Source organism: Plutella xylostella, chromosome 3 (genome assembly GCF_932276165.1).
Source record: "Plutella xylostella chromosome 3, ilPluXylo3.1, whole genome shotgun sequence".
Lineage (NCBI taxonomy): Eukaryota > Metazoa > Arthropoda > Insecta > Lepidoptera > Plutellidae > Plutella > Plutella xylostella.
Genome location: NC_063983.1, coordinates 3,386,851 through 3,414,633, shown reverse-complemented (window position 1 = coordinate 3,414,633; position 27,783 = coordinate 3,386,851). Strand labels below are relative to the sequence as shown.

The 27,783-nt window shown below is 38.1% G+C and overlaps 1 protein-coding gene and 2 non-coding genes across 3 annotated transcripts in view; 2 read left to right on the top strand and 1 right to left on the bottom strand.

Moving 5' to 3' along the window:
• Positions 1 to 10,939: 10,939 nt before the first annotated feature.
• Trnas-uga lies at positions 10,940 to 11,021 on the top strand. Its single transcript has one exon. It is a non-coding gene; the product is annotated as a tRNA-Ser (tRNA).
• Positions 11,022 to 11,459: 438 nt separating this feature from the next.
• Trnay-gua lies at positions 11,460 to 11,551 on the bottom strand. Its single transcript is given in 2 exon segments — positions 11,460 to 11,495; positions 11,515 to 11,551. It is a non-coding gene; the product is annotated as a tRNA-Tyr (tRNA).
• Positions 11,552 to 15,623: 4,072 nt separating this feature from the next.
• Positions 15,624 to 27,783, top strand: part of LOC105390807 (nucleolar protein 58) — a 46,311-nt gene continuing 34,151 nt past the window's right edge. Inside the window, exons 1-2 of the mRNA XM_048623271.1 lie at positions 15,624 to 15,996; positions 24,077 to 24,648. Coding sequence (XP_048479228.1) covers positions 24,481 to 24,648 — 168 coding nt within the window. The 5' untranslated portion in view covers positions 15,624 to 15,996; positions 24,077 to 24,480. The remainder of the gene's footprint in view (positions 15,997 to 24,076; positions 24,649 to 27,783) is intronic.

Sequence of the window (27,783 nt, the reverse complement as noted above, 5' to 3'; positions counted from 1 at the left end):
TAGCTCTGGGTCGTCGATCCCCGTGGGAGGACAATCATCAGTAACTAATTATACGAGCCACGGCTAAACTCACCAGGGAGCTAAAGTGCAAAGTGTCTGGGGATTGGGAGGAATATAATAGGAAATTAGGTTATGATTTTAATGAATTCTTCATGAGACTTTCCCTGCTACCGTCTCACAGTTGTAAATTAGCAATCAACAATTGTTCTAACGTAGCTTGAATGGATTTGACGGATGTTGGACTCATGGCCATGCAGCGTAAAAAATATATATGAGTAGCACTCATGTTTTGAGAACACATAGAACACGGCAGACTCAGGTGTACGGTGGCCTGCGCCTAAAAGTATACAGGCGGAGTTTTTAAAATAGCGATCCCTGATGATGAAGGGACCAGCTACATCTGTTATTAATCCGGGGACGTGTTGTGTGTGATGTGTGTAGCAGTGGTGTTTATGTGGATGTGCTTGAGCAGCATGCGAGCTGCTTGAGATCGCTATTTTAAAAACTCCGCCTGTATACTTTTAGGCGCAGGCCACCGTACGTTTGAGGATGGTAAGATAGCAGATCAAGTCTGTGTTATTTATTATGATACTAGCAGTGCCCGCGCGCTTCGCTTCGCCTTAAAAAGTTTTCCCGTGGGAATTCCGGAATAAAAAGTAGCCTATGTTCTTTCCCAGGGTCTAGACCGTATGTATACCAAATTTCATTGAAATCCGTTCAGTAGTTTTGGCGTGAAAGAGTAACAGACAGACAGACAGACAGACAGACAGACAGACAGACAGACAGACAGACACAGTTACTTTCGCATTTATAATATTAGTTAGGATGCCAAATTCAATAAATATAATTTCAGATGGTAAAATCGATGTCGTATAGTTTTGAAACCTGGCTGAGGCAATAAGTCCATAGTTATAACTCAAATACAATAAATACCATATTAATTTCCCCGCAACATAGACAGTAGACACATAGGACACAGAACTTAGGTAGGTACAGTCTGTGCGCATGCCCAAAGCATCTAGGCCTGTGGGTGTCAGTTGAAGAGATCATAGTTGCACGATCTACAGCTCAATACGTAATTCATCTTAATCTTCGTATTGTTTCGTCTTCCTTACAAGGTCCCACGTAATTTTGTATGTTGGATTGGAATCCATTTCCATACAGCAAGGTTCTGACTGCATCATTGGGGAAAAATGCGGTTGGAGAATACATGTAATATAATAATAAATAATATAATAAATAATATAGGTGGAAACTTGTTAAACGTATTTTATACTTAGTCTTAATTAATGTATTCTTGTTATATAGTTAAGTTTTCCTACAAAAATAAAATAAAATAAAATAAATAAAGTAATGTAGGAGTCTTCTAAAGGTGCTTTACTGTCTATGAAATTTATGTGTAAATGTTTGCTGGCTAAGTAGGTATGTGGTATATTTTAATTATTCCCCAGATCTGTCATGCATTCAGATTCCTATTAGTAAAATGTCAAACGGCAACGATAAGGGTCAATTCAGACGTACCACAACCACACCACAGCCACAACCACGCCGTGTGGTCGGGCGTATATTTTGTATTGAAAATGAATAATCCAATTCACACGTGCCACATTTTGCCGTTGTCATCGACCACCTGTGTAATACGACCACATCGCAACCACATCGCGTCGGCAACCGCGGCCACCTCCTCTCCCTATTAAATGCATACGACCACGTGGTTACCATTACCACATCGCAACGACAGCGACAACACAACCACATCGATATTTTGTCGCTGCCACAACGCAACTGCAAAAAGCCGCTGTCACACTATTCACACGTAACCACAGCTTGACCACACCATGTCGCTGCGACGTGGTGTGGTTGTGGTACGTGTGAATTGACGCTAAAAAGACGTAGTTAGCACAGCAGCGTTCCGAAATTTCGTACTGTTTGCTCGTGAAGCTGTAAAGAGATCCTCCTGTTGTCAAGATCCTAACCATCTTCTCTTCTCTTGAGGTTCATTCATTACAGTTACAGGTTATGAACTGCTAATTATGCTACTGAATATAATTAAGTATAACAATCTGAAAGTATAATAAGTACAACAGGCAAGAAACAATGACATTAAAAGAATGGCCGGTAGCCCACAGCAGATGACATTGTCGGATAGTTCTAATGACAATAGGCCGGATATTTGGGCAAAAACTGAGAGGCCAGTAACCAGATGTGTTAGAAAAAAAAGTGGTTTGCATGGAGTAAAACAGGATTACGTTTCACCGACAAATCAATGCATACGCATTCTGTTTTTGCATTGTCACATCACATTGTCTTACGAAATTGACAAATAACCGTTTCGTTTAATTCTAATCTGCAAATTAAGTATAGATTTTCTGACCTGCTCAGTTGATTATGAAAAGTTACTTAATATTTTATGATGCATCAGTAAACATAAAACTATTGAATCTATTGGTTTGGATCTTATAGTGTAGGAAATGCAATTATTTTTTCACTTAATTAAATGTGAATTAGCTAAACTGACCGTGTGTATGACGAGACGAAAGACATGATGGATCGCACCACCTAATGACTTGATCACTTGATGCCACATGTCGTTTCGCGGAACAGTTTTTTTAAACATTAGACATTTTATTTAATTGTACAACACCATTAGACACGTCATTTATTATGGAGATTGACTGATGTATGAGAATGCCTGCAAAAACCATTGCAGGTTATTGACATTTACTGACAAAAAGCTATGATACTTGAGTGACTCATTTTATTTTACTGCCTAGTTTGTTTTGCCGATTAACTTTTTGCCGTATTTTTGGGCCCGTAAGAATGAGAAATTTCTCCTGCAGTTCGTGAGGTGGAATATGCGGTTCATGAATAGATTTATACTGAACTGTACTTTGTAAAATATGAAATAATAAAATAAAATACTTACATGAGCCCTATGACAGCTATCAAATCCATACATTGTATTTGTAATTTGTCTGTTTTCGAGGAAACCCAACTTTATTTATACCATATTCATATTCAAAGGTCATAGGATAGGACTCTGCTATATTTTACAATTTTACAAAGTACCTGTAGCTTTAGTCGGCGAGCTTTTTCCCCACTCTCATTTGGATTTCCTGTAATTTTATATTATAAAAATCTTTTTCTGAAAGTTTCAAAACCACTGTAACAACAGCACAAAATGCGAAATTGATCCAGCCTTCAGATTATTTTTTATAAGTAAGTATAGGTAGTAAATCAAATATAGCCACAATCCCAGACAGAAAGCGCTACAATAATAGCGGTTTGAATATGAAATGTGGTTCAAGCACCCGCGCCATGGAGTCTGGCAGTGATCCAATAAGACAACAAGTGATCCGTTGGGACTTGTGCCAGCCACATCACCACATGACATTATACTATTCAGGTCACTGAACCCTTACATGATACTGTGATGTAAGTTTAGGTTGGTGTTTATTACTTTTAGTTATAGGAATAGGATCTGCTTCTGAAGAAGAGGATTAACATAACCAAAGTTATAAATAAGCACGCTGACAACTACTTAAGGTTAGGAAGTACTTGATGAAATTAAAAATGATTTAGAATAGGTACCCTAGGCAGGTATAAAAAAATATACATTTTAATCAGTTCCTCCATTTTTGAGGTGAAGTGTGAGGTCCAGGAAGAGCTTATTTTTCAAGGCGGGTATCAAGGTAGTTAAAAGTGATAAAAAATAGATTTTATAAATCGATCTCAATAAAGCACAGAAGTGTTGAAAGTGGTGAATATTGATTCACCACTTTCTTTCAAGACGTCTGTTTTATACATGGTCAAAATGGACTTTCATTTACGAAGAAGTGCATACTGCTCCTATTTAAAGACATGCAAGGATAACTCGTCTTGTTAATGGAAATACGAGTAAGTACATAAAAAGTAAACAAGTAGGTAAATCTCTATAGATAGGTGGCAGAACCTGTATTAAAAGTGCTTTATATTATGTATAATTTCGATGACATTCTTGATTTTGATAAACAGTACGCATTTATCTAATGTTGGATTGGTGCATAATTGGTTGTAAGTGGCTACTTAAAATGTGAGTTATGCATTTTACATAAGTAAATAAATGTTGAGTTACATAACATTGGACCACTTACATCCTTGTCGGTGCTAAATGTAGTGCAAATGTCAATGTCATCCGCTTATTATGACACTGAACAACTAAATAATTATGACCCAATGTTATGCATAGGTCAATATACCAAGTAGGTACCAATATTTTGCATCATCCTTTGATTGGATTTGTATACTAAATCTGTACCTACCTACCTACCTACCTACCCACACTATACGTTATGTATATATGTACTTGCATTAAATAAAATAGTACTTACATAACCTGTATTTTGCATGATGGTATATTTTAACTCTTAAAAACCGTTTCCTGCAATTTTGTGATCGATTCGAGATTAAGTTTTTTTAAAGTATGTTAGCCACCCAACATACAAAAAGGTCTTTGTTAGGGTAAAATACCTATTTACTTACTTATACCACTTTTTGTATGAAAAAGGATGTAACTGACGTAGGTAATTAATAAGTGCTTAGGTACTAACGTTTAGAACAATAGAAGCTAAGCTTGACTTAGCACACGTTTTTTTTATTAATTTGCGATATGTAATTATACCTAATTGAAATTATGGTCTTCCTATTATTTCGGTAAAAAACATTTTTTAGATCTTTTTACAAAAACATTTAAGTAAAATAAAATTACCTACATATCTTTTGCTTGCCCCACAAATGGCAATCTTATCGCTCAAAGCGATATCTTCCAGTCATTTTACCAAAAACTTTTCTCTCTTTTATCATCTTATATATATTATCTATGAGTATTTAATTGTAACAGATTCGATGAAGGAGAAACTGCTGGCCGTGAATGCATCAAACCGTGACGTGTCGTGTGCGGCTGTTCCGAACCACTTTTACATTCTTCCGCCGTTAGCACGAGAGCCATGCTATTTGGACGACAGTTTCATAAAGTGCTCATCTCTGACACGCGAACTGCATGGGAAATCTGAGTTTTGTTCGTTCGTTAGAGGAGTGGTGAGTAAACGCGAGTCGCCGTCTAGACCGAGCGATCGATACAAACTTGTGTCGATTTTCCCTGCTCGATCGGTTAAGAAAAACCATGGATATCTGCAAAGAATTGGGAGATTTCCTCACCGCTCGAACTGTGAAAAGTGAACGTCCACGTGCATGTCTGCGTGTGCAGGTGATGACGAATATTCGGCGTTATAGAAATACAATATACACTCACGAGCAAAGAAAAAGAAAAACTCCCACTACCGATCAATTTTCTCTATGAAATGAAGGTAATTGATCCATCGGAATTTTGGACTACATACTTACCTACATATTATTACTATGCTTATTATAATATTGTCTTTACGACCTTTACTATGTGATGAAAATACTTATATAATTTTAAAGGGGTGACTCAGGGGATCATTGCGTCACAACACAACGTCCACGTAACACGTAAGGACGACGTGTCCACCGAATAGGAAGCTAGGTACTTTTGTCACTACCTAAGTGCATGGCGCCAAGTTGAGTCACCCCCATGGCTCCAGGGTGCCGCGTGGCTGGGTGACGCCGCCGGTGGCTCACTGTGATTTATGTGTCTGAGTAGTTTATATGACTACCATTCAGAAAGCATAACACGGGGCGCAAGACGCTCACAAAAAGACGTGACAAATTTTATGCAGCGTCGCTCTCACTAACATCGGGCGGCCTTGAGAGCGAGCGCGACGAAGAACTTTTGTCACCACATCTTGATGTGCACGTCTTGCAACCCGTGCTAGTCCTTCAGTAACACCAAGCTACGAGCTAGTCATATGTATAAAGAGACCTCGTGACACCAAGTTCCAAGTTTTTCTAAAATTTGTGAGTACTTAAGTGCGATTAGTTTTTCCTGGCCGAATTATCTTTGATTAACACGATTAAGTTACCTATAAAGTTACTAAACGTTACGCGTAATTTGTAATTTATATTGTTTTTAATCTAGTAAAGGTTTTAAGAATCTATACCAATACCATGTATATTCGACTCCGCTACTGAATTTTGAAGTACGAAATTTCACGGATTGTTATTTATAAAGTTTATGATTCCAATGTATGCTAGTTCGAAGGTATGGAATTCCTCTGTTTGTGAGTGTGTATATTCATGAACCTGGCTTCTCGTGTCACGTACTGACTTACTGACGTATGAGTACCTACCTATACCTACATAGGTAATCACACTGAAATCGGATGCCCATAATGATGCAGCTTACCGGAATCCAAACAGAATAACTACTTCTGCATAATATGTTACGCTAGCCATACCATATCCCGTTCTAATAAGAAGAGAACCTTGTGATACTAACTGCCTACCCCGCAAGGGAGTACATTAGTACAAGGCGTGAGTGTGTGTGTGTGTGTGATACTAACTAGCCTTCGATCGTCTTTTCAGACAGAAAAAGTAGGTAAGGCCTGAAAATTTACGTTATGATATTTATTTTTTCTTTATCTTCTATTTATTTTTTAATGTCCATACCTACATATAATTTATATGTATGGCTTTTCAGAGAGCTTGGTCTATTCATAGCGCATACAGTCATGGCACAGTGGTGATAGATTGTTATCAGTGAGTTGGGCAACGGTCGACGAGTGATAAACACTGGCGCCAGTCCTGTTATTCATGCGAAATGCACTCGTTATTGTGCACGCGCAGGACGCCAAACTTCTAAGCGCCTTCCGGTATACTCGTCATACTGTTTTTGTGAATTTGAGATTTATTGTGCAAAATAACTTGGGGTGCACAAAAGAAACCTACTGAGTGACGATGACGTATAAAACTGTATATTACAGCGCACCCTTCTGCGGCTTTACGGGTTCGTTATCGACGTAAGTAAACGTCACTATATCGCGATTCGCCATTAATACGGCGCTATGATCGGTGGCGCAGGCTGCCGGTATGCGGTAGTTATAGCCAGTGTCAACTTCCGACTGGCTATCTTAGATCCTTTTGCTGGGGTGGCTAACCATTGAACAACTTTAGTATAGTAAACCATTTGCCACCAACAAGCAAAAGAAAATGAATACCTTGAATAAAATAAAATATGCAAATTTACAACGACAAAAATAATAAAACCAGTAACAGCAACGTAGCGTCGCATTTAGGTTAAATCTAGTCAAAATATTTAAACTAAGCGACATGCATTAACAACTGAAGGCTGCCTACCTTCTCAAAATCGGCACCTCTTATTGTTCTAGGTCGGACAAGGCTGTTCAGCAATGTCACTCATTTGTGGTCTAAATTATACGCAGGTAAGTGGTTCAAACCCAGGGCCAAATGGGTAATAAACCATCCGATGCATTGCTGTTTCGGAAATCTTGAATTTGTTAAACATTAACGTAAGTATAAGATAAAGGTGCCAATTGGAGCCTGAAGACGTAAGATTACGGTAGACGACATGTCGTGGAGCGTCACTAGCTGCCTAATAAATTCAAAGAAATTTCATATAAACTGAAGTGACTGCATCGCGACGCTAAATGGCAGCTTAAATCATTAATCTTTAAATTATACAGAAGGCCTACCTTGTTGCATTATTTCTGCACCCACTTAATGAGGTAGATCTATTGAAATCTTATTGTCTCATCCATGAATTGAGAACAAAATAATGTAAGTACCTAAGTAGTACTACAAATATCTGCCCCGCCCGGGAATCGAACCCGAGTTCTTTAGTCATCGTCATCGCGCACAGTTCTGCTGCTCCGACCGTCAATATCTATTTGTTACTTTCGCTTTTAAATTTATGAACAGTTAAAATGCTTTTAGTCCACATTTATGGACTCTCTAATGGCCACTAAAACGTAACAACGGCCCGTTGTGGCCTTGAATGATGAATTATGATGAGTCCGAAACAATGCGTTCAAAGCAATGTTTGAAGTTACGAAAATTGCACAAAAATGTAAGTACCTAGGTGTTACTAAAGAATGCTCGTAGATACTTAGGTATTAGAAATACTAGTTGAACGAACATGGTCTCTTAAAAAATAGATTTTTGAAAAAATTATGTGATTTTTGAAAGTTAATGATTCTGTCCTAATACAAATTATAGGTTTAACTCAAGCAGCAGAACTATACTGTCATCAGCCACGACCTTTTCTCCTAGTTTTCTAGGTAGTTTGAATACAACGGTTCGTTTGCCTACGCAACACAATACTTGTTGATTATTGAGTTTTTTCTTTCCCTATATAAGGTATGGTCTGCTGACATTTCCCAAGTTTTTATGATCTTACTTATTGAGTTCACACAACAACTTTCTTTGTAAACAAACATGTCATGTGTACGGTCGAGTAAGGTCAGGGAACCTTGTCTAAATGGCAGGTGTAATGTAAGTTCACAGTTCCTTGTGAGGTAATCTAATGATCTTTATAATTGCTTGAATAATAACTTTGGCTTATAACAATAGGTAGATAGTACCTAGGGTAAAGTTGATGTTTATGATAGTGGCGCTTACCTTTGAATGAAAGAGTTAGTAGATAGGTAGATTAGATATTAAGTGGCAAATTATATGAACAGTTCATTAGCAATTAGAGACATACTTAACAGTTCATTACTACTTATTGCTGATTTTTTGTTTCAATTTTATCGACTGTCAAGTATATTAATATTTTAAGTTATATGTGTGGGCACAAAAAGTATAAAATAGTTAAGTACCTAATCTATGTACCTAGTACCTATGCAATAAGAGTTTGTCAATGATGTCACATGTCACCTGATTGAAGACCAAGGCAGGTGCGGCGGCAGCGACGGCTGAGGCGGCTAAAAGGCGCAAGTATGCAGCCCTAGGACAAGGCTACATGTGTGTGCCTTTCGGCGTAGAGACGCTGGGTCCGTGGGGGCCGGATGCAAAACTTATATATGTAGCAGGCAACTGGTTTAATCTCATGTTTGATTGAACCACTAGCCCGTTCATTGGATGGCGCTGTTCAGTTGTATGACTAGGCCGAACGTTGATTGTACAAGCGTCACAAAACGTCCAACTAGTTAGCTGACTTAAAATCAGTCAGGTGGTGAATAAAACAAATATGGCGTCTAACAGCTAACAGCTGACACAAAAAGCACCTATATTGTTAGTTTTTTGCAAATAAATTAGCTTTATTAGCGTTATTTGTGTTAAAATAGTGTGACAACATGGATTTACCTATTATTACGCCGCGGGCGGATAGTTTTAAAGAAAAAAAGTGGCGAAACTGGATAATTATGAACAACAATATGAAGGTACGTTTATTGTTATTGTTTAGTTAATTTGTGAGATAAGAGCTTTGTAACATAGTCTTTTTGTTGACTCTTGTCTGGTGATGTTCACCCTAACCAGACATTACAAAGTTGCTATACTATATCCCATTCAACGACTTCGCTGAATGACGTTCAGTCAAGACGTTGAACGTTACAATCAACGACTTGACGAGTTGTCCTTTAGTCATACAACTGAATAGCGCCATCCAATGAACGGGCTAGTGGTTCAATCAAACAGGAGATTAAACCAGTTGCCTGCGACATATACAAGGAAATTGCGACACGGCTCATCGACGCCTCCGGCGACCAAAGGGCTGGCACATACCTTGGACAAAGGATAAGCCTCGCCATTCAGCGGGGCAATGCGGCCAGCCTCTTGGGAACCTTGCCAAACGACGGCGGTGACCTAGAAAATATTTTTTACCTATTAAGGTAGGTAGTGCCCTATGGCCCAGACTTGATGATCAATGTTAATGTTGGGCGAATGAAATATGTAGTGTATGAGTTCAAACATCAAGATTTAATTTGTCCCTTTATTTTTCGATACATATTATTAGTAGGTAAGTTATATTTGTACATAAGGAGACAATGTTATAAATAGTTACCAATTAAACTTTGACAAGAAAAGTCCTAGAACAAGAAAAAGGCACCGTTAAGTAGATTTTCTAAACTTACAGTTTAATCATTTACTGCCAGTTTCAAAAACTCTATCTACCGATGACTGGCTTTTATACAATTTTACACATTAAGTGCCAATTTCTCCATAGTCTGTTAGAGCATAACCAGGTACACTTGTCCAAAATTAATAATGCACATGCAGATCTTCACATGCGAATCATTAAATCTTAAGAGCCTTAAAAATAACACTTGCATTTTGCACCTTGTTCGAAAGAAATAGGACTCAATATCATGTGTCACATAATCGAAAACAACCGATCTGTCAAAGATGTCTATGCGCATTATCAATTTTGGAGCACTGTATTAGTGGTTGACTTTTGAGTCTTTTGACACATCTGTCAAGAATTTTTTAAGGAGAAATTGGAGCTAAAAGTTATAACCTGTCAACATCGTATGAAAGTAACTACTAGTCATCGGTAGATAGAGTTATTGAAACTGGCAGTTACATACACTAGGTATAGGTACATACAAAAATTATACCAAACATTTTTTAACACTACTAGCGCCATCTGTTGTTGAGTAGTATTTTTTTTCTTTGTAGCGCCATCTGTTGCCGAATAGCTAAACCGTAATCACTTTGGGCTACAAACTAATGATACAGTTATATATGTAGGTAGGCGGCAGATGGCACAAATAATACGTTTAAGTAATTTTTTACTCTACACTATATTTTACACAAAAAAATACTATATTTTGTATTTCCAAATAGGTATATTACAAACGTGAATTTTATTTAATAACACTTTCTTGTTTTTTTTTATTACGAGTTATTTTGTTTAAGTCCTAATTTCACACATAAAAACTGTGTGACTATAAAGTTATTTTATATTAGATATTATTAGCTATACCATGTAAACCTTCAAGGTCCGAGTAAATGTAATAAGAAATTACTATAAAAAATATATATTGGAAACTTATGTTAAAATTCGACTCAATGAACATGAGCTGCGGTGTCCGAGTGGTTAAGGAGATGGACTTGAAATCCATTGGGTTCTACCCGCACAGGTTCGAATCCTGTCCGCAGCGAACTTTTTATTTTTTATTTTTCTACGTAGATAGAGATTACGATAAGATAAGATTTAAGATTACGATAAGATAAGATTTAAGACTCCACGTTTCATTTATTTGTTACCGAGAAGGGATGACGGCGGCGGCTCCGGCGGCGGCGGGGCGCTGCGGTATAATTACTAATAAACGTAGTGCCCAAGTTATCTAATTATAGCAAATTTTGTTTATTGTTACTTTATTGCTAATAACGACATTAAACTACATTTTAGTTATTATTGATATTATTATAGTTATAATTCGTAAATTCGTTCCTAGACTTCATTCATAGTAAGTCTGACGTATAGAATGGAGTGGGCGAATTTATTAACCCAACCTTAAAACTAAAATTAGAAAGGTTAGCGGTTTTTGGTTATCATTAATTAATATTAACTATTAAAAAAATGCAAAAAGAAGTATTCCTTCGAGCCGGATTTGAACCAGCGACCTATGGATATCAGCTTAGATTTCACCTCTACAGTCCACCGCTCTACCAACTGAGCTATCGAAGGTTGAAATAGTGATGCGAAATATTCATATAAGAGCTAACGCTTGATAAATCATATGCGAGTGGTCCTGGAATAAACTGAAGAAAACGAATGAACGAGAGGTGTGCCGTGCAATAGGCACGTTTAATACAAGGGGATAGAGTCGTGGCTCGCGCAGCCATACGAAACTTAATTTTTCGTCATATAGAATTACCTGGAATTACCCCTAGGTTCGTGTGAATGTGTATGTATTTTTCACGTATTTTTTGTTGGTAAAATAATCATTTTTCATGACTAACTATTTTTGTTGGAGGGATTCGCATGGATTTCGTTGAATGCATAATAATTATGATGATGCCGTTGTTGTAATAGCGTGAGCAAGCGCCTGAAAAAAATTTACGCGCATGATTTACAATCATAAATATAGCAATTCTAATAGCAGGTGGAATAAATTCATTCTATATAATATGTAAATCACTACTTAGTTATTTTCCCTTTTTTCATTTTCTGACAAATATACAGATTTTGCATCTAATATTGCTTAGGTACCTACTAAAATATTTCATAAAGGGCATCTAGTTAATAGACCGATAATGTAAACATTTAAAAGAGATTGCGGCATTTTGCACTTAGTTAAGTTGGGACAGTATGGTATTTTAAAGTTTGCATTTTACTAAACCCTTATTTGATACCTATGACGGTTTTACCGAGAACAGTGACGAAAACAGCCACCTACACGGGGTGAAGCTTGTTTATTTAATTCGGAGACGGGGCAAACCCAAAGCTCAGAACAATTAGTTGGGGAATTAAATGCGCGTAGTTAATTGAAAGAAAAAGTTACTTACCGCATTTCCTTCTGTCATTTTTCTAGAGTTAACTGAAAATTTTAAGACCACGCGATCCTACAAAAGTTTGATCTTGATGGTTCGATAGCTTTGATCATAGAACAACGCGGACTCGGGTGTACCCTCGGGAAGCGTCATAGCGATCTTTTTTGATACAAAAAAGTCTGCCAATTTTTGCGGGGGGAAATTTTACCGTTTACCATGATTATGTCTCATGGGACATATCATTATGAGTTTTAATTCCCAGCAATAAGGGTTACGTGAAGTGACATTTAATAATGAACACAGTGTCTTCATTTTTCTTGCCAATGGATGTAACAATTATCGATAAGTGTTATCGATGAATTCGAGAACATGAGTTACAAATACTAATTTCAAATTAATAAGGCATAGTTAAATTTAATTAGGAATGATTAATAAACGAAGTCACCCGATTTTCGCTGTACATTTATACTCACGTGATAGGTCGCGAGCCGTATAGCCGTTTTTGAATGAGTACAATGCACTGAAGTTGTCGAGTAAGTGGGCAACCCGACGGTCAGATGCTTTCAAGCAGCCCCTTCGGGCTGCCTCTGACTAGGCTTAACGACTGCTGCCGAAGCAGCAACCGGGACCCACGGCTTCACGTGCCGTCCGATGCACGGAAGCGTCCAGAAAAGAACCATTTGAAATCGGTAACTCATGCTGTACCTACCAATGGCTGACCGTGTCAGTTGTTGCTTAACCTCAGTGATCAGTTACGATTACTGAAGCCAATTCGACTACGGACGCTTCCCAACTATGACCTTGTTTGTCGATTAATACATATCTACATACCGGTACATCACTATTGCATTTTTTTGACATTGGTTGCTAGGAAACAGCTAATAACAATAAACCATGACCAAATCTGTGATCAAATCCGGAATCCGGATATTCTATGAATTAAAGCTGTCATTTTAGTATGTAAACAAATCATTTTCTATGAAACGAACGCTTTATGAACGAAAATTGAGACTGCAACTAGTTTTTATAAATCGGTGGGCCTTTCTGGCCTACCACCCCGCCAGAGGGGAACGTCTGCCTATTTCGTCTCCAGACCATTCATACTCAATGGCTTTGATAGAGCCACGCAGTATTCCATCGTCACCTTACATTTGACAGTGACAGTTGACGATACGATACGTTAACGGAGGTTTGTGAATCTTGTGATCGCAGCACTGGAATCATCGGGCTACTGAGCCGCGAGCACATGATTCGATACTATTTTCGTATCTACACAAACATATGGAAAAAACAAATGCCACTTTTGGAACTAAGAAAAGACAATGACCAAATCTCTATGGCGCCATGACCCAGAGCAGCCATTGATAAAACATAATCATACCGATGTGTAGTCCATGACTACAGTATATCCTGGTATAAATTTTATTATTATGAGGCATGGGAGAAAGATCCGTTGGTTTGACTTGGTCTCCAACGAAGAACTTTGGCGCAGAACACATCAAAAACCTGCAGCAGAAACCGTAAAAGAACGCATATTATGGAGATAGATAGGACACGTTCTAAGGCGTACTGAAGACGTCCCAAAGGAAGCGCTGACATGGCACCCCGAGGGCGGTAAACGAAGACTCGGCAGACCGCGAGAGACATGGCAGAGCTCTGTGATGTCTTGGGCGGATGTCTCTGAGCTGGCCCAAGATCGTAAAGAATGGCGGCGCTTCACTTCGGCCCTTTGCTCCCCAGCGGAGATTGGGAATAAGTAAATAAGTAAAGTATGGGTGAAAGAAGATATAGGTGCTGAAAGATCAAGTCTTTCTACTGGACTAGAAGTTTTCCTCGAGCTAAGAATCGTTTTTAGAAGTGTTCCTGTGGGAATTCCTGGATAAAAGTATTCTATGTTACTTCGGAGTAACGGGAACTTTGAATAGCATGTTTTTTTTGAAAATTGGTCTTTTTACAAAAATATGTTTCTGAGTGTGAAATGTGTAAAAATAATTTTTATATTATTTGGAGAAATAATATCATATAAAACACTTTTTGATGCACTATGTATTGGAAATCATATGTTTTAGATAAGTATCCTTATTTGTGCGTGTAAAATTCATAAACATCTAATTTAACTTTTTTTTTTTAATTAATTTACTTTTGAACCCTAACATCTCGAGAACCTCATGGTTTAGATTTTTTAAAGTATTTTTCCCTCATATAATTTTTTTTTATTAATTAATTAAAATAGGTTTGGTTAGTGGCTGGTAACTTACGCAAAGAGGGTTAGATTTAGCCATTCTTCTTTGCCTTACATTTTGACAGTGACATTTGACGATACGCAACGTAAACGGAGGTTTCGAATCCTGTGCTTGCGGTTCTGATATAGTTACTTACCTACCTACGAGAAAAAATACTGTCTGATCGGTAGAAGTTGGTCAACTGAGTTTTGTTTATAAGTTGATGGATCATTCAACTCCTAAATCTGGGGAAAAATCTCGGAACTACCTTCCAAAGGTATTTCAATCTGCAGCCGTTTTCAGCCCAGAGACTGCTTATTCGAGCCGACTATTGTTGGTTCAAGATCAATGGCCGTATGCAAACAATTCAGCAAAAATAGATTGTGGAGGCTGATATTGGTAGCTGTAGTAAGTCGTTTTTAACCCGTGACGGAAAAAAGAGGTGTTATAATATTATAACCCCCAAATTCATAGACCATAGATTAGTAAGTACCTATATACATAATAATATATTGTAAATTTACAACAATAAATAAAAATTCACAACTTAAACTTTTCGGCGGCTGCATTCTGCTACTTTGTCTGAAACATGTTAAATAGCACTCTTTGGTCTGAACCCTGTCGTGGGTGTCCCCATTAAGTCCTCGTATGAGATCTCGGGGTCTCTGAAATTGACTTTGGAACCCTCGCCACGCAGCACTAAAAGGGATGGCCCGATTAGATTTTGTGTCCTTATCAAAAGTCCTAGGATTGGGTAATCAAGTCATATAAAATCTAATGCAGAGCATTAATTTTATTGATCAGGTTAAGGGTTAAGGGGCGCAGTTTCCAAGTGGGCGCGCGTCCACTCATTAGCACTTCTTCGCAACATTGACGTCATCAGTTTCGGGAGATACACCGGCTCCTCTCTACGCTGTTGTCATACACATAGGTATTTAATTACCAACGTGTGCAGTGCGGCACGCGCAATCTGCCTCTATAAACGACCTTTCAATGTTAGCCGCGACTGCGTAAACTGACCTTTGGATAGTAGCCGCAAGGGTCGTTTTCCCGAGCAGTGGCCGAGTTGGTTAGAGCGTTATTGCTGCAGTAACCGGAGCGAATTTCGGCCGATCCTGTGTTTGAATGCACATGCGCAGTAGAGTCCTTCGGAGCGCGTCTTTCAGTGAAAGAAAGGCGGCGCGCCGGGACGCGCGCTCGCCTGCCCTGCCCCGGGCTCCGCCGCTGTCCCTCTCCGAACCCTCACCCCATCAATAAAAAGATCATCCTGAAAGTATTAAATCGCCATCCGTGTGTCCTACAAGTCAATTCGGGTGCTTGTCGTTGATTGGTCGAGCACGTGTGCCCCCGCGTAGTGTCTTCCTCCGTGTTGTGTACCCGCAGCGGCATGTGTGTCCGTTGTTGTTGATTGGATGAGGTGAGTGATGCAGGAAGGTCGCTGGTGAAGGTCGCCGGCTGGTGGCTGCATGTCGCAAATTGCCGCTCGCGTGATGGTCGACAGCGAAATTGCCGCCTGAATTACGTCGAGCTACACTTTTTAGTCATTAAGCTTCGGCTGCGATTTGCCGTAATCACACAACGCAGTTACATAGTTGAATAGATAGGTAGGTAGGTGTATGCAAATTTTGTGGTGAATAACAAACATGAGAAGCGAATTCACGTGCAGAATTTGTGTTACATAATGGAGTTTGGAGAAGGTTGGAATGATATTTGGCTGGTTCTTAGGGCCCTGCAATAAAGTTGCGATTTCGCAGACGAGATCATGTAAGTGCTTGGTTGGATTAACGGCACTTAAACGAAAGGTCAGCACTGGATAAAGAGATTTAAGTGTAAAAGGAATAATTAATGCGAGACCGACAACGTCTGCTAATCTCTCTGTTCAAATCCTCAAATCTTCTCAACGGCTTATTGCTAAACGAATAACAAATAATGCTAGGTATATTATGTAAAGCTAACCTTTAATAAAAATGTTTTATCAAATTAAAATACTTTGTCGAGCTTTTGAAGTGAACCCCCTGAAGCCTGTAGATCCCATAACAAATCAAGTTTAAAACAATACTTATCTCAAAGAATAAACATGGGGGAAGGACTTGGCTATTTTATAATGCCTTGATAATAACGTTGTCCTTAGGAAGCTAAGCTTAGGGAGTTAACTTTATCGTGCCTAAAAAGCCGCCGACTTTTCTCTCACCATAATCTTTACCTAAGGTACTTATATAGGATTCATAACAATCATCACCATCACAACCTTAGACAAGTAACAACCCATCACGTCCCCACTGCTGGGGAACGGGTCTCCTTCCAATGAAGGAAGGTCTTGGGCCTTGTAATAGCCATAATAATAATATGTAAGGACATTTCTCACACACGGCTATCTGACCCCAATGGCAGAGCCTGTCATATGGGTCTGGCACATATTTATATCTCCATAGATACTTACATATTACTGCTTACATACCTATTATTTACACCCAACACTTGCCCGAATACAAATATCTGTCTTTGTATAAATATCTGCCCGGAGGTGAAAGTATCCCGGGACCTCGGGCATAGGAGTTACAGTCGTCGAAATATAATAGGCCCGTAAATAGCAAATTTGTGTAGCTATCCAAACAGCTACACAAATTTGCTATTTACTCTTGATTTTCTTGATGAAATACATAAAAAGACACGTAATATCATCCATCATCATCCATCATCATCATTAAACGGCCGAAAGAAAAAAGAACTTTTAAAGCACCAAAAGTTACTTATTATTTAGATTTTTTATGGATTTAGTTTTGACATAGAAAAATTAGCCATTGATGTCGATCCTGAAGGCAGAAATTCTAAATTTAGAGCTGTCATAACCTTAATTTCTTTGTTTAAAATTGAGTCGAATTTCTTTGTTTAAAATTGAGTCGAATTTTAAACAAAGAAATTAAGCTATGATTGTTTCCGTAAATGTCATTTTATGCTAGCAAATTTTTTAGTTTGACAGCGTTAAAATTACAATTTCTGCCTTCAGAATCGACATCATTTTAAGTAGAAATATAGACAAAAATATTGTTTGTCTCTGAATTGAGTCTCAAATGTCCGTCAAATGAGTTTTATGTAAGTAACCCTTTTACCGTTAGGGTAGTAGTATATTTTAAACTTAACTTTTCTGCAACAGAAGAGCTTCATCGTAACTACCTTTATTTGTCCAGCGCTGGTAGGTTATATCCCATTTAGTGCTCGCAGTATTTCCAGGTCAATGGATACTTCCAATATTCTCATATTCTTCCATTTCCACAACAGAAGGTATAACTATAACATACACTTTAACGTTGACTTGCGCTTATAAACTTCATGAAAAACGTGTTTGTCGTCAGGTTTGTAATATTAAGATATTATTATTACAGTAGTAGGTATATAAGCTTTGCGTATATTATTATGTATTTTGGACCTAAAGTGGTTTCAATAATCTTCTAAGGTTAAAACTTACAGGCTTTAGTGCCAATTTCTCCATAGTCGGTTATCTAACCGACAGGGATTGATTTATAAATTAAACGTCATCTCCATATAAAATTCATGACAGATGTGTAAAAATTCAACCACTATTCCCTGGTTATGCTCTAACCGACTATGGAGAAATTGGCACTTACCATCGTATTTTCTTAATGACAGTTTTAAATTTCACCAGTTCCATCAGTTGGCTTCCTATTATAATCCTACTAATATTATAAATTCCAAAGTTTGAGAGTATGTTATGTGTGTAATTGTGTATATGTTTGTTACCTCTTCACGTCAAAACGGCTCAACCGATTTTTATGAAATTTAGTATGGCGAGTTAGCTGACACCCTGGATTAACACATAGCCTAGTAGGTAGCTCTAAAAAGGTAATTAGCGATACCTAAGGCGTTTCATAACATGAAATACGGTCAATTCTAATTCACTCGTTAGTTTTTGTACACACCTAATGTGTATTTAGATGCCCGGATACTGTGTAACCATGACACGGAAATTACAACAATTTAAGGATCTACAAGGAACTGAGAAAATGTATGGCTTTGGTTTGGCTTGTAGGAAATTTCGTTGATTTGATTCTTATCATTTACGTATATAACTGTTGTCACTCGGAATGTAGTCCTGTAAATAGATTTACTTTAGGCTTATTTTGAACAGGTTCCGATAGATGGGCTGTTACCGGCACATTGTAGGTAACAGCCCATCTATCGGTTACTCGCGAGTGTAGATCCGAACTAATTATTACAGAAAAAATAAATATATTTTTTATACAAACACAAAGAAAACCAAAGTGATGCTGACGGTAAAACATATTTAAGTACAATTTATAAAATATAATAGCACTGAAGGAAATCCTTCTTGTGCGGGTCCGACTCACACTTTACCGTTTTCTTTACCGATCTTTTCATGAGAAACTTTACTATAAAATGCTAGTAGCTCAGATGGTCACACACCTACGTCCCTAATTACACATTATGTATTTGTAACTTGGAGAACAAAGGGCTATGATTTTCTTTCAACTCTCGCCCTGTTTTCTTTCTTGACAGTCTCTACTTATACCTACCTACCTTTATACATAATACAAGTGTGATGTAGGCATTGAGATATTGTATTATTATTATAATTTTTTTACTGCATATAAAAAAAATGTACAAAGGCGAACTTAATGCTAGTAGCATTCTCTACCAGTTAACCTTTGGTGATGTTCCTGGGTTGTGAATTTATTCTTTGGGTTTAAAACCAACACGACAGTAGTGTTACAAAGACAGTTTTTTTTTGAGTTAAATATCTTTACTCTACGACTGTACCGTTTAATGCTGATATTTATATATATATTTTATTTTTTTCTTCTTAAGTATAATCTTATTCCACAAATATTAAAAATACATGTACAAAAGGTGGGCTTATTGCTAAGAGCATTTTCTACCAGTCAACCTAAAACTGTTATTGCTAAAACGAAAATGTTTAAGGATAGCAATTAGTTATTCAAGCCTAAACATGAAATAGGTAGTTGCTATATACCATATTTGCTGATGACATAGTTATTATGGCGGAAACGCTGAAGGAGTTAGGCGAAATGCTCACAGACCTCAATGATGCCTCTAAACAAGTTGGGCTGAAAATGAACATGGACAAGACAAAGGTCATGTCGAACGAACATGTTTCATCATCGCCCGTAACCTAGGACAAGTGATCCGATTAGGTAAATCCAACTTCGATAAAGAGGTAGCTCGTAGAATCCAACTCGGATGGGCAGCGTTCGCGAAATTACTGAGAGTCTGAAAACAAAAGTTTTCAATCAGTGCGTGTTGCCAGTGATGACTTACGGAGCCGAGACGTGGTGCTTCACCAAAGGGCTTATCCACAAGCTCAGAGTTGCTCAGCGTGCTATGGAAAGGGCTATGTTAAGCGTGTCCCTGTGAGATAGGATTCGTAATGAGGAAATCCGCAGGAGAACTAAAGTTACCGACATAGCCAAAAGGATTAGCACGCTGAAGTGGCAATGAGCTGGCCACGTAACCCGCAGAGCCGACGACCGCAGGAGTACAAAGGTTCTGGAGTGGAGACCCCGTGTCGGCAAACGGAGTGTCAGTCGCCCCCCAACCCGTTGGTCTGATGATCTGCGGAAGGTAGCGGGAAGCCGCTGGATGCAGATGGCGGGTGACCGTTTGGGGTGGCGATCGTTAGGAGAGGCCTATGTCCAACAGTGGACTACAGAAGGCTGAGAGAGAGAGATATACCATATTCCGTTGAGGAGTTCCCTTAACTGCCTAACGTTTCCATCATAAGATCTGCTCCGGACACGATAATATTTTTTTTGTTATAGGAACTATATTTGTATAAGTACTTACGTTCTGAATTTCATTAGAAGATTAATAGGTCCCTAAAATGGAAATTAATACAACAATAGTTATTATGTGCCCATGCCGCAGATAATTCTAATAAACTAAAAATAATTAAGTAGTAACACACATAAAACTTAGGTAGCTATCCTCAATGACGAACATGAATGATTTAGGTACATACAATGTATCAGAAATCCGAATAGATGCACACAGTTTTGGGCTTGCGTATAGTTATTAAAACACATTACTTCTTTATCTTTCGTACACTAATTCACTCACGTACTTATCTTCCTTCATAAAAAATCAGATACAACTGAAAAATTTACTACATTTCTATGCAAAACCACATTAAACTTAACATTCCTCTGCAACAATTAACAGCATAAAATTGTTATAATTCATTCATATAGACAAGATAGAGCGCGGTCAGTTGGCGCGCTGCGGCAGAGAGCGGATGCGGATGTGACGTCATTACGGCCACTTCCTCGCTGTCCCACACACCACAGACAACAAACAGCCAGTTGTATGGCTTCGGAGTTGTCTGTGGTCAGGTGTTCTGATTTAGCAAGGGGGTGACCAGGAACATAAGTACGGACGGGGTGACTCGGGGACTTCTCAAGAACTTCTGTTTAAAAGTCGAAGAACAAAATTTGGCCATTAGTCTATGGTCAGAGTGTCGATCTCAGTCACCCCTTTTCCCCATATTTATTTTACGGCTCAAGATATACTTAATTATGAGATTTCAGTCTGAAATGATATAAATCAAGGCGTGTACTTACCCAAACTAACTTCATTCAAACAGCTCTCGGAGTTTCAGACGGAAAGTTAGAGTGCAGGCAAAAGAGGCCTTTAGTTGATTAGCTCTTTGAAGTGAGATTGTGTGGCAAGTTGCTATAGAGCTGCGATAGGACTTCCTAATGAAAAATAAAACAGTAGGTTAAGTGTGAGTTTCAGTAGTTTACGCAAACTTAATATGGGGCCACATGGAATGAGTTTCCCCGATTGACGTATCAAACTGTTAGCTTTGTAACTAGGCATACGTATGGCAGTCAGCGACTGACAACAACTAATCTGACTGGTCAATCATTTTACCACGGTTAATAAAACATATCTAACGTTTGGGTTTGTCAATTAATTATGAAGCTTAAAACATATAGCTATAGTCCCAGAGTTCCTATACTTACGTAGGTTTTTAGCGTTCCATAGTGTGAGGTAACTATTTACCTTAAAATATTGAATATTAAGCCGCACTTAATCGGGTTTCGTCGAGGCCTGGGCGCAACGAACCAATCAGGTGAAAGCAATTTGAGCCTCTTTGAAGCCTCAGGTTGCATCTTCGCCTTGCCATATAATAACGTATTTAACGTTGCAGGATAGGCTCTAGGCTTTTATTTGATAGGATAGGTTTACCTACTGATGATGACAGGTATTATTTAAAAAGTGGGTGGGGTAACTTCAGATTCTGAATTTAATTTATGAATTTAAAATGCAATAAAATGTAAGTATGAACTTAGTTATAACAATTTAAAATAAGACACACAAATGACTTTATTGGTATACCTAAGAAAGGTTATAAGTTACTTACCAAATAAAACATGCATTTAATTTTTAAGATTCTTCTTCTTATCTTGTCGATGACAAACCAACAAAGTCGCTAAATAATACATGCCCAGAACTGGGCCACTGATACTGCACCGCTGGTAGCGGTCATGAGCTCTTCCCGCGTACAGGTGTAGGGACACGCGGGGCATGAAGTAAGGTGCACCATAGTTTGTGGCGCTTCTCACAAGCAGTTCAGATTTTGTGCATCCGTGAATCCCCACCTAGCCATATTGTCCTTACTACGACCGACCTGTGTTCGAAGTCGGTTTAAAGACTTCCAGGTCTCCCAAGGCCAGTTATTTCCAGGTGGGAGATTCTCTGACAGCTGCACAAATGGGGTTTTTAAGATTAATATAGACATAGAAAATTACGTACTCGAGTGTACCATTTCGTATTCAATGACATACATCACCGAAAATGTATACGTCACACAAGAAACAGAGACACTTTTCACAACGCGTCGCGACGAGCAAAATCAGCATTTGCGAAATCAAAATTCAAGCTAGGGGAGCGTGACGTGGCATCATTCGAATGCTTTTTCGAATGTCGTCGGCTGAATGACAACTGTCGATCGTATCGTACTCACATGCCTCCTGCGGTAAGCTGGTGCCCTGGTACCACCCTCACCGTCACGGAAGAATCGAGCGGAATATTCAAAGATTTCATTGTTTTACCCATAACATTAGGGTCTAAATATGTAAATTGATTTGTATGTAAGATAGGAATTTGTTCAAGACGTCTACGTAGGCCGTAGGCGTAAGCTTCCATGAAATTCTCCCTGAAATATTCGTTTGTATGGCAGATCTGTCAACGTCACTGGTATCTCAAACTTCAAGATATGACTGTCATAAATCCTTACAGGGTGAAATTTTATCAAAATGTCCATACTTCCATACTTAGCAACTTCCATAGTACCCAAGTGCAATTTATAAATTCCTCTATGTAATAAAGTTCCTCTGTGCTTCTACTGTATTCAGTTGCATTGAACTATCCACTAGACGTTCACTGATAAATATTCAGCCTGTACAGTATGTTTTTTTTTTTGCAAATCGCATCCGATAGACCTCAAATCTACTTCAAATGTGCTTGAATGTACATCTAGGGACGCAATATCATCCTTGCTGCTTTTATAAAGACAAAGGAACAATGGGGATCAATATCTTCTTTCTCATTGTTCGCCTCCCTGACCACTATGCGGTGTTTTCTTTTTAATATTTTCCAGGTTATACGTAGCTTTGACAAGGTCTTTGAAAAAAGAATGGAAGAATATTATGTTACACTGTTGTTTCAATAATGCACTGTACTTATACCTACTATCTATCTAATGGAAGTATACCCGCGTCATTGCAAAACTCAGCCATTTGCAAGTAAATGCTTCTATTTGAACATTTAGGTGGCATATATAGCATATAGCACTATAGATACAATAAGTAATGTTATGGTTAAATTAGGCTTCTTCCTTTAAGCAGCAGCACCAGCACATGTTACAAAAACGTTGTTGTACTTAATTATTACCGTAGGTATGTAGCCGATTATGAATGATAAACATATTCACATTTTCCATGTACTTACCTAATGTTAATACACACTTTGTTTCTGAAGTGAGGCAGTACTATAAAATCTATCTACTTATAGCTGAAGTTGTGCACTGTGGCAATTCTGGTTACACTTGGACAGCATGAACATTCGAAGTTTCTAAACTTTCATTTCTAACTAGGAACTTTAATCTATGTATAACCCGGGCAAATTGGAAATGCCACGTTAGTATTCCCTCAAGCGCAACACTTTCGCAGTGTTTCGTCTTATCCGGGAGCCACATCAATTAGGTTCTCTCTGAGAGCTCATCCATCGCTCCAGACCTATCAATCTACTTCTGCGTTCTGCGCCATGCCTCGTTGCCTTCATTCGTCAGACCCTCTCTTATCGAACTGTGTAGTTCATCATATAAGATTTTGTACAGATATTTCGCCCTTCTATTAAATTAAAACCAAATATGATTAAGGTATTTTTTCAAAATATTGGTCCCAATAGAACTTTAACTATTTGTTTCTTTGTTTCAGATCCAATAACGAACCTTAACGCGACCTAAGTGAAACCTTTGTCATAAGCATAAATTACTCAGTACTAAAGCAATAAATTAGAACTTTAATAGCCATAGTTTAGTAGCTATAAATAAAGTGCTAAAATAGTGTTTAAAAAATTAAGCTAAAACAATCTTCCTGAAGAAAAATGTCGATGGTAATTTCACGAATACTTAGCCATGATTCGTAGAACGGAATAGTACCCGTATTCCGTCCGTGGTCCAGCGGGTGCGACTCCTTTCGAAAAAGGATAACAATGGCATGATAAAAAGCGTGCCACGATAATGAGAAACCACCCACGGGAATGATAAAAGCGCGCCACGGGAATGATAAAGCGTGCCACGGGAATGATAAGCGTGTGAAGTGAGAATGTTAATGCGAAGATGCCGCAGCGCGCGCCCCCGACATCCGGCTTGATGCGGCCGCTGGTGGTGCTGGCGCTACCTGGAATGTATTTGCTGTACAAGTACAACCAGTACCGACAGCAGCAAATGGAGACCGCGCGCCGACGCGTCACCGAGCGGGAGCTGTTGCATCTCAACACCAAGATCGTAAGTTTTTTTTAAATTTATTTTTATGTGGTTAACTTTTGGTAAACAGTGTTACTTACACTAGTATAACTGCATTTGATACTTTCGTGTTTCAGTTGGGTAGGTGCCTACTTATCTATTATATTTTTGAATCCATATGAATTGATATAAGTAGGACGGCCGAATGGCGTAGTGGTTAGTGACCCTGACTACTGAGCCGAAGGTCCCGGGTTCGATTCCCGGCTGGGGCAGATATTTGTATAAACACAGATATTTGTTCTCGGGTCTTGGATGTGCCCGTAAAATGGCAATAGGCTCGCCCCCTATTACATTGGGACTAAACATAACACTGGCGAAAAGTGGGTGCAGCAATGCACCTCTGCCTACCCCGCAAGGCAGTTACAGTAGTACAAAGCGTGAGTGTGCGTGTTTGTGTGTGTGTGTGAATTGATATAAGTAATTACAAATCAGTATCTTTAATGGGCCGATAAACATACCCTAACCATGTAACCATACCATAATGGTTGTATTTTGCCTTTTGTTGTTTCTCTCTGGCATCCCACTTGAAAGTAAAATATTGAATATCCAACAATTTCCAATAGTTATCTGCTAGTTGCTACACAAAGTTGTAACCCCTTTCCGTTGAATACTCGTGTAGAGTTCGCAGAATGATCTAGTATTCTGAGTACGGATAGCAGATAAAGTTGCGGTCGGGCGGCCAAGTTGCGGCTTGTTGCGAACTGCGCACATCTAGCTAGAATACTATAGTCTAATTCAGCTTGTTAACTTATGACCTAGTATAGAGTTAGTACCTACTTCAGATATTGAGTGCGATAGGTACTTACTTGTATGGACCCAAGTAAAAGCTCCATGTATATTCTTTTTATCTCCAAAATATTTTATCTTATTGCATCTGACACATTACCTACATAAGCTATTAAGTAGCATATACCTACATACTTTAATCTGGAAATTTCTTCGATCGATACGATAAACAAGTATAACTAACTGTTAAAACTATTAACATGTGCCCTCACAATAATGAAGTTTGTCTTTACTCTTACACGTGCTTATAGTGCCACAAACTTATCTGTTCCGGTGAGAGCGAACTAAATGGATCCATATCTCATTACTTACTAATTAATTGTATATTGATACAGATTAGATGGGTTTATTAATACCTTAAGGGCAAATTACCACTACGGGCAAAATTAAAATCTTATAGAATGAAGAAATATTGGACATTTACTTGAACTGTCACCGGAACAGATAAGTTTGTGGCACTGCAATTTTAAAAACAAAATCATGGATGGACCAGGAAACATAAATGATTAAAAAGCTTGCGCTACCAGGTAAAAGCATTTTTCGTGGGCGGATATTAATATCCATTCATCCTACAGTTTTTTTACAGGATGTTGTATTGGTACGTAGGTGACATAAAACACTCCGAATTTTATTTCAATGAAACTATGTGCAAATAACTTAAATAATTATGGTTTATAAGGTTTTAAACACTTTAGCCAAAGCTAACATATAAAATTACCTTTACATAATAAAATAAGAGAAAAATACTCAAGGTCTTATTCGAGTAGAATTTTCTAATCAAGATTAGTAGCACTTTTTGGGTGACACAAATTGTAAGTTCATTAGCATCAACGTGGTATAAACGACCTGAAACGGAATAATAATAATTATAAATCATTACCAACACTATTTGTCACGATTCATCGTGAAACACATTGCGTGCCTTCTACTGTAGCTAAGGTACCTACCTACTTTTGCATTCGTCAAATTCTACAAAGAAGAGAAGTACTTTAATTCCATTTTATTTCTCTTGGTTATTTTATTATTCTATCCCCGGTGTGAATATTAACAAATTAGGGCAAATTATATATATTGAACGGCTGAATTGCTTTCGATGAACTGTGGCTGAAACTGGACCAACTCGCTAATTTAGCAATGCAATAACAATCTTCACAGGTACGCCGTACGCGGTACGCGTACTTTAGGCCTGGAAAACTTTAATATGAGACTTAAAATAATGTTACTGTAATAATTTAAAAACTTATTTAATTTTTTAATGTAGTTACCTATCTAGTTATCTGATAAAAGTCAATTAAAGCTTTCCCTGTATCACCTCTCTGTTGCGTAACTACGTTGGCACGTATAATATCAGGATGCGACTGTTATTAAGATAATACTAATTTCGTTAATAATATGCATAAGACTAACCCCCTTATTCATAGAGAAGTTACAGAACGTTTTAACTAATTAACTGTTTTGTCCCTCTCCGACAAAGAAAAATTTGTTCTTTGACAGAGAGGGACAAAACAGTTTATTAGTTAAAACGTATTGTAACTTTTCTATGAATAAGGGGGTAAGTATATTACTTATTATAATTCTAATAATATAAATGTGCATTATGCCCCCACAAACCGAGCACAAACATAAAGCCTGGCTGCTAGTTCATAGGCCAATATCAGGGCGGCTATAAATACTGCAGTGTCAAGGCGATACGTTGCCCGCCAGCTTTCCCTCTCATCGCTCGTTCTGTTATTCTACTCTATAAATAATCTACTCTGAGCAAAGCCTTTATTTGAAACTGTAAATTCTACTCCGAAGGCCTTTGTTTCAGTATACGAACGGGCGGATTGATTTTTGTTGCTACTGTTTAGTTCTTCGATCATGATATAAAATGTTTGCTTGGAATCTTGTCGTGTAGGTATACAGTATGTAGTGACGATGATATTATTTATGCAAACTCAATATGATTAGATAAGTACTTATTATTATTAGGTAAGTAATTTAAGTTTCTCATATTTTTTCTACCTCATTCCTCATTCATTTTGTATCGCTTAGCCAAAAATATATAAATGAAAATGTATTCCATCAAAATTGTAGCTAAGCTAATACTGTACACAATAGAAGTACAAACTTACTTCTGTTACAGTTTCAAGGTTTTCACGGATAACAAAGTATGGGATTAGGGCGCCTTCAAATTAGTCGCTAAGTGTCGCGCGACTGCAGCGCTGCAGCAGCGCTGCAGCCGCGCTGCTGTCAAAATCCATATAAATTTTGTAATTTAAAAGATGCGCGACTGCAGCGCCGCAGCAGCGCTGCAGTCGCGCGTCAATAATTTATATGGAATTTAGACAG